Genomic DNA, 12845 nt, shown 5'->3' on the forward strand with positions numbered 1-12845 from the left:
GAGTCACAGCCAGAAGGAAGATTCTCCTGATTGGCTAGTCACGAAGAGGCAAGCTCTTTATGACGAGTGGAATAACAGCCGAAAGATGGTTACTTCTCAGCGGCTTAAGATACAGAATATTTAACTCTTCGAAACCTGAACAAACAAAAGGAAAATATTGCCGATGTTTTGTCAATGGTAAAATGCAAAAGTCAGCTGCGATTATTAATAATTTTAAACCCCATTAATCCAAGTACAGTGCTTGATTTGGCCAAAGCCTGCTTAATAATGTTATTCATACTATCATAATTAGCAGTATGTTATTAACGAAAAGTTTATAGTTTCGCAAAATAGTCTTCTCAAAGTCTAAAATATAGTAAATTCATTGAGACAAATATAAATTTTAATTGAAACTATCCGAGATGCATCAAGTATATATATATCAAAGTGGAATTAATCTAAGAATATACAATTCACGTCTTTGGTATAATTAAATAGTTTATAATTTACGAGTTACCCTTGGCTTCTCTCATTATGGATGCGACGAGCTATATATAAAATGGCTATAGCTATAATATTCAGATTATAGTTTGACTTTAAAAATATGTAAATAAAATCATAGTTTGAATATACATTGGCTTAAAAAGACATCACAAGAAAAACTCAATTAAAATAAAGGGTTTTAAAACAAGCCTCTACAAAAATAAACCGATGAAGAAAATAAAATTTTAGGTAATATTTAGCAGTAAGAATAAGAAAGGTATAGAAATTATTAATAGGAGCACCTTTAAGCCATTATGCACATCACGCCTTAATGAGCAATAAACTTTTTGCCTTTAAACAAGAGGAGGGCAAAATTTGACCTCTTAAGCATTTATCCAACAAAATGGAAAAAGGGGGATTGTTTTTTTCATGCTAAATTTTGCCTTTTTTAAGGAAGAGAATTCGTGCAATTACCCCCCTTCGGAAAAGAAACCAAGATGGAACGAAGCCACATTGATGCAAGGTTCAAGGCCCTCTATCATCAAATATGCTGGTTCAATTACACATGGTCTGGACCAGCCAACGGTCTCACAACTTTTAATGCCAGGGCCCTCTTACGCCAGTGTTAGCTCAACGCAAACCTCTACGCAATCTGGAAAGAAATTAAAGAGGGAGTGGGCTGCTTCTCATGCTGACTGATCCCAGAATGCTGAAGATCGTGCGGCTGATCTCTTTAATGCTATGCCAGTAACTTCAGGTGTAGAAGCCCAGTCAGAATTTGTAAGTATATATATAATTTTTTTTTTCTTTCCCTATTTTCAAAAATAAGGTAAATTTTCTCAAGCGCCTATGTTCCTTTCCCCCTTTCGAAATGAACAAACATTCTCGGATCACATGGGGCATTGCAAAATTCATGGGAATCAAAGAATTGAAATGCCGGCAGAAGGCAAAGACACTTTAAAATTTAAAAATTTCCAAAATTCCCTGCTACAAGTTGATAAAGTGTCTTTGGATTGTGAAACAAGACTAGTTGAGGTATCGGATCCATCAAGGTAAAATATAGTCATGGAGCACAAACTAGTCGCATGTTCCAATGCGCATACCCATTGAGATTCCAACAATAAAATGCAATTGGAAGAGTTTTTTTTGGCTATGGATGAGAAGGGTGGCATGGAAGAGCTATTGGTATCTTTAATAAAAACAGCAAACGGCGCAATTTCACGATTACGTCACACCAACTACCCAATGACATTGTCAGATAAAGAGCAACTGGCACTAGAAAAGGGGACGATTTGCTGGGTTTGTAGGGATGCTCTTGCCCCGAAAGATGCGGTGCAGGGTCACGATCACATTATTGATCCCAATTCAACGGAACAAAGTAGCGTTTAGGGATGGGCTCAAAATTTATGTAATGTAAAAGTTAATCAACCACTTTTTTTTTCTGTTTGTATGTTTAACTCTAACTGCGATCTGAAGTATATGCTTCCAGCATTGGCACGTCTTCAAAAAAATGGAACAGTGGATGAAGATGCAAGGGTGATAGACAGCTTTACCTACAAAATAAAACCTAAATCATCGGAAAAGTTGCTTGTTTTGGAATTTATGTAGAAATTTTTTTAAGCCGTGGTTGATTACACGAATAAAATTCGCTATTTAGATTCCTACAGTTTTTTCCCCAAATCATTGAGCGAATTAATTCAAGTGCAGAAAAACGATGACGGTTGCAATGCTTTCCCCCTTCTCAAGCAACAATTTCCAAATGATTTATATGATTTGTTGACGGTCAAGGGAATCTTTCCTTATCACTATTATTGTTTCATGTCGAGATTCGCCGAGGAACCTATTCCTTGTATTGAATCGTTTTACGACACTATACATGATCATAGTTGCACCCCCGAGGATTACACTTTTACTAAGAAAGTTTGGGTCGAAGGAGGATGTAAAAATGGGTTTGAATACTGCAAGCTGTATTTGTCGAGTGACGTGTTTTTACTATACTAGCGCTTGTTTGTGGTTCTTTGTCAGGGGCTAAGCCCCCCTGAAATTTGAATTTACTAGTAAAAGTTTTTTTTTTTTTTTTTTTTTTTTTTTGGGAAATAAAGAATGAAAGTTTACTCACATTGAAAATTGATGAATCCATTGTTTTCAAAGTTAATAATATGTAGTGTACTATAAACAATGTGTTAAAACATAATGAAAATTGGAATGTAGTGTATGAACATTTTTAAGGGTTTTTGCTTGAGTACATTATACCTTGCCAAGTTTTTAAAAAAACCAACTAATCAAGTTACCATATGGACTAACCACCGCTCTCTCTCACCGTTTGACCCCCAAAAAATGAGTGTCACCTTAGAAAACCCGTCTGCTAAGGCATGTACCGTTCTTAGTAATAGGTCACTGACCCTGGTAAATCAATGTACCGGTTAAACTACACACATATTCATGTGTAATTCAATGTAGAGTTTATATTTCCTATGGTCTTACTACTAATAGTAACCGAAACTCTAAAAATTGGAATTTTGATATAAATAGATACATAAAAAGAATCAGATATTTATTCTGATTTCAAATATATAAGTTTTAGCAATTTTAGTCTTGACCATCAAAAGTTACGTGCCTGAGAAAATTTCCCTTATTTTCGAACAAAGGAAGAAACAACCTTCTAAAAGTCGAAGAACTTTAATGAAAACCACACCATCAGATTCAGCGTATCAGAAAACCCTACGATAGAAGTTTCAAGCTCCCAGCTGCAAAAATGTGGATTTTTGCGTTTCTTGCCAGAAGAAAGATCACGGATGCGTGTTTATTTATTTTTTTTGTTTCCAGGAGTGATCGTATAGATTAAGTAGTCCTAGAATATCGTGAGAGGGCTCATTCGAACGGAAATTAGAAGTTCTAGTTCCCTTTTTAAGTGACCAAAATATTGGAGGACAACTAGGCCCCCTCCCACGCTCATTTTTATCCCGAAGTCACCCAATCAAAACTTTGAGATAGCCATTTTGTTCAGCATAGTTGAAAATCTAATAAATATGTCTTTGACGATGATTTAATCTCCCACAGTTTCTGGGGGAAGAGCTGCAAGTTATGAACTTTGCCCAATGTTTACATATAGTATTGGTTAATGGGAAGTATACGGACGTTTTCAGGAGGGATTTTTTCTGGTGGGGGGGGTCAGAGGAGGGGGTATGGGAGGAGGAACTTTCCCTGGAGGATGTTTCCTTGGGGGAAGTGACATTTCTATGAAGAGGGTGCCGGATTTTCCAGCATTATTTAAAAAACGATCAGAAATTAAATAAGAAAAACTATTTTTTTTCAACTGAAAGTAAGGAGCAACATTAAAACTTAAGACAAACAGAAATTATTACGTACATGAGGGGGCTCGCCCCCTAGTCAATACCACGCCCTTCACGCTAAAGTTCTTTTTAGTACTTTCAAAATAGCTATCTATTCTGATTAACCGGCCTTTGTGATTCAGGGGTTTCTGCTTCGAACAAAATTCAAACTTTAGCGTAAAGTGCGAGGTATTGACTAGGGGACCAATTCCCTAATATATGTAATAAAAACATACGAATATAGAAGTTCGTTACGTAAATTAATTCGTAAGTTATGTCAGAACAAAATTTCGAGAAAGCAATTTAGCCATAAAAAGTAAAATCAATATTAAAATTTTGCTTTAATTATTCATGTACAGTGAGCCAAAACCAAAGCTGCATTGATTCAAAAACGTTCAGAAACTAAATAAAAAAAAAGTTTCTTTAAACTGAAAGTAAGGAGTGACATTAAAATTTAAAACGAACAGATATTATTCCGTATATGAAAGGGACTGTCCCCTCCTCAACGCCTCGCTCTTTACGCTAAAGTTTCTTATTGTTTTAAAAAATTAAGTTGTGAGAAAGAAACAAACTTTAGCGTAGAGAGTGAGGCGTTGAGGAGGGGACAGCCCCTTTCATATACGGAATAATTTCTGTTCGTTTAAGTTTTAATGTCGCTCCTTACTTTCAGTTTAATACACTTGTTTATTTTTTATTTAATTACTACCAGGAACAAGCATCATTAAAACTTTAAAAACTGATGGTGCATCTCTGAAATTTTTGACTTTTTCTGAATTTTTAATTAATAAAAAAAAACTCACGTTTTTCTTTTCTTTTTGGCACTGAAGGACTGACATTTCCTGGCAAGTCCTCCAGGTTCGAGACATCAGATTCCGAAGTTATTTCCAGTGCCTCCTGACTGCTAAACCCTGAGCTTATTGTCAGCAACAGGCAATATACAAGACTAAAAACTAATTTTATACCTCTGGACATTATGATCGCACTACCAGCTCTGGTTTACGAAAGATTTGGCTTAGCTTAATCTAATTTGGTAGTGTATATTCATTAATCTAATTTACGATGAGAATTAAAAAAAAAAAACATCTGGTATATTACAGTCGATGTTTGCGATAGTAACTAACATATGGCAATTTAAAAATAGTTATGCCCCGCATTATGGTGACCTTATATTAATTCTTATGAACTGTAAAAGAACAAGTCAACTCAAAAAAGGACGGTTTTCAATAGATTTTGAAACTTGAAATTTGCAAAATATGACTGATATCATTTTTTTTTGTCAAAATATTTACAAAATATGACTGATATCATTTTTTTTTTGTCAAAATATGTCAAAAAAAATGATATCATTTTTTTTTGTCAAAATATTTACAAAATATGACTGATATAATTTTTTTTGTCAAAATGATATCATTTTATTTTGTCAAAATATGACAAAATATGACTGACATCATTTGTGAAATTAAATAAAACTAAAAAAAATAAAAATAAAAATAAACAATACGATATGAAAATATATAAGAAGTATTTCTAAAACCAAATTTAAACAGCTTAAAGAAACATTCAAACGTTTGACTATTTAGCTGAAGTTTAATTTTAATTGCTCATTTGCAACTTGTTTAACACCCAAATCATGGCTAATGAGGAAGGTGATACAGCCATGTAATACTTTTTGAAACACCTCACGTATTAGCAACTATTTGGGTATTAAACAAGTTGTTCGTTAGGCCATAGATATTAAAGTCAAGCTAAATAATAATATTTGTTTAAATAGCGATGTGGGGGAGTACTCACTCGATGCTTTAGGTGCACATTTATTAAAAATAATTTAACAAATTACATTACAAAACCAATAGCTAATGCCAAAGAACCTGTAACAAAAAGAGCTTTAAGGTCAGCTGCTAAAAGGCAAGAATGGGATTAAAGACATGCTTTCTATTTGCGTCTACCTGAATGAACTATCACATTTTGTATTGTTTTCTCTTCAGTCCTGGTTGAGCTTCCTTGAAGTAATGATTCTTGGACTGTTTTAGTTTTAAATTTTAGTTTTGATTATCAAATTTTATTGTAAGTTTTTTTTTATTTACGTATGTTCTTTGCTGAAGACGGCCTTTGGATATTGAGCCAAAAAATTCATTTAAGGTTAAGAAAAATTTCACTGCCTTAGATTTAATTCCATTGTTTTACCTGTTGTTGTTTTTATTTTACACTGCCTTACCTGTTGTGGTAAAGCAGTGTAACCTTCGTCGTTATTTTTGCAACTGAAAACATTATGAACTGCTGGGAGTAGTTTCGAACAGAACTGGAACTGTGTTATCTCGAGATAAGAGGATCATATGAATAACCTTTTGACATAATATATTTGTAATTAAAAGCGAACTTGAAATTAAACTTGGGTAAACCTACACAAATTGAACAATAAACACTCCAACTATATTTGTCACACGTCAAATCAAAGCACTGAAAAAATTATTATTGCAAAAATTGCCAAGACCTATAGCATCATCTTGCATAGAAGGTATACATGGCCAAGATCTAGGTACCTGAACTTTCATTTGCTCACTCGTGGTAAAGCAAGCTAAAGCTCTGGCCAAGTTTCGGAACTCATCATGACGTGACTTTGACAAACCATGCTCTGGTGTTGTATTCCCGCAGCCCAAACCTTGCTTGCTACTTAAGCGTGAATAGATTCTTGGCGTAAAGACCTCTTTTTGGATTTTGACCAAAGGATCATAATTTGTATAAACGGATTATTTTGCTGAGTGAGAATTCCCTTGGGATCTGTGAATACTTTGGATACTTTAGATTTTCATATTAATATTTTTATGATCAGTGACCTATATTGGAGAATAATAGAATTAAAATAATATCATTTGCCCTCGGGGCAGGTTTTGAAATGTCTGAAAAGCTAGTTTGGAATGCGATCTTGAACTTTATGAAAAGAGCAATAAAGAAAGGAAATCGGAGTGCTGAAATTGCTAAAAAGACAATTGAATTTTTTAATAAAGATGAAATTAGTGATGAAAGACAATTGAATTAAAAAGACAATTGAAGATGATATTAGTGATACAAAAACGATCCTATGGGAAGCAGCTAAAATCAGCAAAACAGTGTCTATTAAAGTCAACCCGCATGACAACGTGATTGAAATAATGCGAGTCTTTGAGGACTACGATAAAAAAAATATTCATCTTCCGACGTTTGTCTTTGTAGAACCCACTGCGGTCCCCTATGTTTATGGTGAAGTGTCCGCCATTTTTACTAGACAAATGACCCAGATCTACAACAAGTTAGATGCCTTTATGAATCGTGAAAATTCAGATATGCCCTCCCTCGCCCCTACTATAGACAGTCCTGAAAAGCCATCGTATGCAGTTATAGTGAAAAATCCTCCTCGTGACCTAGACAAGCCTGGTCTCAAAAAGGAATTTCTTGAAAAGGTATGTGGGAATACTTATGATAAAGTTGTCGAGCTAAAGCCGAATAAAGTAAACTGTCGTGTCGTCACTGCCTCAAAAGCAGATGCAGAAGCTGTGCTATAGGCACTCGTGAGAGGTAGCCCGAACGTTGAGGTCAAGATTAAAAGTAGTACATACTTCGGAATCATAAGAGGTATCCCGGTTGATTTTCTAGAAGATGATATACGGACTCTAATTCCTAAATGCATTATTGTCCAGCAAATTGGTCACTCCCGTTCGTTCAAGTTACAGTTCGAGTCAGAAACCGATCTAATGAATGCGATAGTTAATCCACAAGCGATTGGTTTCGGAAAATATCGGGTTTCAGAATTTTTATTTCTTCCTCCAAGGTGCTACAAATGTCAAGCCTATAGGCATATTTTGGGCGCGTGCAAGAACTCTTGTATTTGTTCAGTTTGCGGTGAAGAAAGACACTCTAGTTCTAAAAATGATCCCTGTTCTAGTCCGACAAAATGTCCACTATGTAAGTCTACTGATCACCCCTGCTGCTCAAGTTGCTCAAGGAATATGATTTTATTTGCCTCCAAGAACATTTTTTGTCAGCAGACAAAAGGGAATTGATCAAAATCTCGTTGGATTGCACAGTCTTTTCCTCTCCGGCAAAAATAACGGCAGCGTGTTGACGCCCCTCCGGCGGCCTCCCGATTTTGACTAGCTTACCCTGTAAATTAATCGAAGCAGTTGATTATATTCTTGCAGTGTCATATCTGAACACGTCCATAATGAGTATTTACCTACCAATAAACTATTGTAACGAGAAATCCGACGCGAAGTTTATGGGGGCTTGCAAGAAACTGTGTAAGCTGATCAAGAAAAACACAAATTCCGCAGTCACGCGTTCGATATTAATAGGGGATTTGAACTGTGATTTGACTGATAAAACGCTCCCCAGAAGCCAGCTCCTTTGGAGCTTCATTCCTCCTTCATAATCATTAGTTGACAAAAATGAATCCTATACCTATGTTGGCCCAAGCTGTTCAACTTTGAACCTCGATCATACTGTTTCTTCCTTTCCCATTAAACAAGCCGCTGTACCTCGTGAAGGCTTCTACTCTGACCACTTACTTTTTTGTGTGACGATTGAGTGCAATGTCGAAAGCGAAACACCGCAAGAGGAAAAGTGATTTTATGTTCAAGACTGGAGTCACGTTGATCGTCAGTTATTCATGTCCGAGTGTGACACGTTACTCAACAAAAATAAAGTTCCTTTTTACCTACTTAGTTCAGAATGCAGGTCTTATATTAGTGAGTACGAGATCGAAATACAGCTTACGATTTGTCTTGCAGAAATCAATCACGCGCTTCGATGCGCGGAAAAGTGATCAGTCCCATCTAGACGTGTTCGCAAAAAGACGAAAGTCACCGACTGGTCTATAAATCAAAGTCTTGTTGCAGCTTACGATTTAGCTAAATTGTGGCTTCCAATCTGGAACGAATCCGATAAACCACACTCCGGTATAGTAAATGAATTGCTTCTGAAGACAAAAAGAAAGTTCACAAGAGGCCTTAAAGACCACAAAATAATGTTGATCCCAAAAATTGATAAGACAGCTAGTGATCCTTCACTTCTGTGGAAAAGTCTTAAACGCAGTGACCGGACTTCTGTCAGTAGTATTCCAGAAAAAAGCTGGATTGATTATTATAAAAGTGAGTTTTCGTCGCCTGACCCTGTTGCAGAAAGTAAATATGAAAGAGCTTGACCGTTTGCTTGCTAATTCTATGCGTTCTGCTTTTATAGTGACACTATCTGGTATTGAGTTTACTCTAAAAAAAATTAAGAAAACATCTTCTGCCGGTGTTGATTTAATATCTGCTAAACACTTTGAACATTGTAGTAGTCTTTTGTTGCAGCACCTTTCGTTACTTTTTCAAATGTCTATTTCTTCTGGTATTGTGCCTCAACAGTTTTGTATTGGCCAGATTACGCCTATACCCCAAAAAAGGGAGAAAAGATCTCGATGATTGTAAATTGTATAGTTCAATAATCGTTTCTAGCACTTCTTTTAAAATATCCGAGTCTTTTATTCTTAGAAATATTTCCCAAAAGTGTTCTGTGCCTGCGCATCAGTTCGGTTTTCAGAAAGAACTTAGTCGTGAGCATGCTATTTTTCCCTTTTTAAGGTTATTGTAGATATGGAAGCTTCCGGGGATTTTCTTGTTCAATGTGTACTGGACATAGCCAGAACATTTGATTCGTGTATTTTTTCCCAAATTTTGGTAGAAGCTTTGAAGGGAGGGGTTGACTCCTCAGTTGTAAAGTGTCTTCGATACATGTATAAACATCTATGTGCCAAAGTGAAATGCGGTTCAGAGCTTTTTAATGTGCTAAAGGGCGTTAGACAAAGAGGTCTCATTCCCCCCGCGTTTTCTAATAATTCAGTCATTCTAGCCCAAAGTTCGATTGAATCCACCTGTTTTTACGGGGGTTTAGACGTCTCTTTACTTACGTATGCTGATGATATCCTGTATCTGAGTCGCACTTTCTCTGGTTGTGAAAGCACTTTCTCGAAGTTAAAACTAGAATAGCAGCAGATTGGTTTAAGTTTTAGTTTGGATAAAACTGTAGCTGTCGGTTTCTACCTCAAAGGATGCTCTGATAAATCCCTCCAACTTACTGAAAATTGTATCCCCTCTCTAAAAACCTTATTTACCTGGGAATACCCATTGGAAATTAAATGAAGGAAACTATTAAGCCTGTCATCCAAAATCATAGGCAGCGCAATAGCGCTGCCTAAGTAAAGAACGATGTTGGCACAATGTATTATTTATTATTTCTTGGTCTTAGACCAGGGCACTTCGTATCGAAGTTGTTGTAGAAACTTCAATAAGGGCTCATTCGATTGGAAATTAGAGTGGTTTATGCCCTTTTTCATAGTCAAAAATAATTGAAAGCCAACTAACACCCCATCCACGCCCACCATTTCCCCAAACACATCCAATCAAAATTTTGAGATAGCCATTTTGTTCAGGGTAGTTGATTTCCAGATAGAAATTATGTTTTTGAGGAGGACACTCCCCACAGCCCTCAGGGCAAGGGTTGTAAGTTATGCCCAGGGGGCATATAACGTTTTTATTGAAAGCGTTGTCGTAGAAATATCAAAAAGAGCTCATTTGATTGGAAATTGAAATGGCTAGTGCCCTTTTTAATAGTCAAAAGTGATTGGAAGGCAACTAACACCCCTTCCACGCCCACCATTTATCCAAACATTTCCAATCAAAATTTATAGATAGCCATTTTGTTCAAAGTAGTTGAAAGGTCCGGAAATTATATCTAAGAGGATGACACTCCTTCCCACAGCCCCCAGGGTAAGGGTTGTAAGCTATGCCCTGGGGGCATATAAGGTTTTTATTGAAAGTTTTGTCATAGAAACTTGGAAAATGGCTCATTCAATTAGAAATTCAAAGGGCTAGTGCCCTTTTTAATAGTCGGAAGGGATTTGAGGGCAAGTAAACCCCCTCTCACGCCCACCTTTTCCCCAAACACATCCAATAAAAATTTTTAGATAACCATTTTGTGCAACGTAGTTAAAAGTTTTAGAAATTAGGTTTTTGAGAATGATAACCCCTTCAGAGCCCTTGGGGAAAGGGTTGTAAGTTATGCCCTGGGGGCATATAAGTTTTTTTTTATAGATAGTGATGTTTTAGAAACTTCAAAACGGGCACTTTCGATTGGAAATTAGAAGGGCTTGTACCCTTTTTAATAGTCGAAAGTGATTGAAGGCTAAATAACATCCCTCTCACATCCACCATTTCCCCAAACACGTCCAATCAAACTTTTGAGATAGCTATTTTGTTCGACGTAGTTAAGAAATCTGGAAATTATGTTTTTGAGGATAACACTCCCCCCACAGCCCTCAGGGCAAGGGTTGTAATTTATGCCCTGGGGATATATAAGGTTTTTTTTATAGAAAATGTTGTCGTAGAAACTTCAAAAAGGAACCATTCGATTGGAAATTGAAACGGCCAGTGTCCTTTTTAATAGTCGAAAGTGATTGGATGGCAAGTAACCACCCTCTCACGCCCGCCATTTCCCCAAAACATCCAATCAAAATTTTGAGATAGCCATTTTTATCAACGTAGTTGAAAGGTCCTTAAATTATGTCTTTGAGGATGATAACCCCCTCACAGCCCTCAGGTCAAGGGTTGTAAGTTATGCCCTGCGGCAGATAAGGTTTTTATAGAAAGGGTTGTCGTGGAAACTTCAAAAAGGGCTCATTCAATTGGAAATTAAAAGGGCTAGTGCTCTTTAAATAGTCGGAAGTGATTGGAGGGCAACTAATCCCCCTCTCACGCCTACCATTCCCCAAAAAAATCCAATCAAAATTTAAAGATAGGAATTTTCTTCAAAGTAGTTAAAAGTTCTGGAAATTAGGTCTTTGAGGATGACAACCCCACCCCAGCCATCAGGGCAAGGGTTTTAAGTTATGCCCTGGGGGCATATAAGGTTTTTATTGAAAGCATTGAAGTAAAAACTTTAAAATGGTTCTTTCGATTGGAAATTGAAAGGGCTAGTGCCTTTTTTAATAGTTGTAAGTGATTGGAGAGCAACTAACGCCCCTGTCACGCCCACCATTTCCCCAAACACATCCATTCGAAATTTTCAGATAACCATTTTGTCTCATGTAGTTGAAAGTTCTGGAAATTAGGTCTTTGAGGATGACAACCCCCTCACAGCCCTCAGGGCTAGGGTTGTAATTTATACCCTAGGGCATATAAGAGGTTTATAGAAAGCGTTGTCGTAGAAACCCAAAAAGGGCTCATTCGATTGGAAATTGAAAGGGCTAGTGCCATATGAATAGTCAAAAGTGATTGGAAGGCTTGACATTTTTATAGTAAAGATCGATGTGGGTATAATGTATTATTATTGTTTTCTTTTTTTTTTTGTTTAGACCAGGGCACTTCGTATCGAAGGAGTTGTCTTAGGAACTTCGAAAAGGGCTTATTTGAATGGAAACAAAAAGGGCTAATGCCCTTTTTAATAGTCGAAAGTGATTGGAGGGCAACTGGTCCCCCTCCCACACCCACCCTCCCATTTTCCCATTATGTTTAAAGACTAAATGTTGCCTTAAGATTAGATCAAAATGCACTTTGTTAATGCTAATTCCCAATAAGGCATCTCAGCGGTATCCCAAGAACGACTGAGAATATTATGTTCAAACTTTTGGGGCTACTTCTGCTCTTAAAGTTTTACCATATCAAAATAGCGTAAGTGTATCCAAGCAATCAAAGAAAATAAACAGATTATTTTCGAATGGTATCAAGTTTCTGAGGTATGAAACTAAATTAAACACTACTATTTGTGTCCAGATTTTTAAAAGGGTGTATGTTGTTAAAAATTGCTGAAATTTTTTCTCCACCATACAAATAGCAGGCCAAACTATAAATTTAAAAAAAAAAAAAATATTTAAAGAATTATTTTTCCCCCTGAAAAGACTATGTTAGTATAAAACGAACAGAAATTAATTAAAAAAAACTTTTTCCACAAAATAAGTTTTTCAAAGAAAAGTAAAGAACTCCATTAAACCAAAAATGAGCAAAAATAAAATCAAATAATCTACCACTACCAGCAAATCAG

At 36.2% G+C, this 12845-nt stretch overlaps 1 protein-coding gene across 2 annotated transcripts in view; it reads right to left on the bottom strand.

Moving 5' to 3' along the window:
• LOC148941633 (uncharacterized) overlaps positions 1–4766 on the bottom strand; it is a 52569-nt gene extending 47803 nt beyond the window's left edge. For both annotated transcript variants that reach the window (XM_089104656.1, XM_089104655.1), the window contains exon 1: positions 4595–4766. In XM_089104656.1, coding sequence (XP_088960782.1) covers positions 4595–4766 — 172 coding nt within the window. The remainder of the gene's footprint in view (positions 1–4594) is intronic.
• Between the last annotated feature and the right edge of the window lie 8079 nt (positions 4767–12845).

Source organism: Artemia sp. Qi Xiang Cuo, chromosome 18, assembly GCF_049724085.1.
Source record: "Artemia sp. Qi Xiang Cuo chromosome 18, ASM4972408v1, whole genome shotgun sequence".
NCBI classification, from domain to species: Eukaryota; Metazoa; Arthropoda; class Branchiopoda; order Anostraca; family Artemiidae; genus Artemia; species Artemia sp. Qi Xiang Cuo.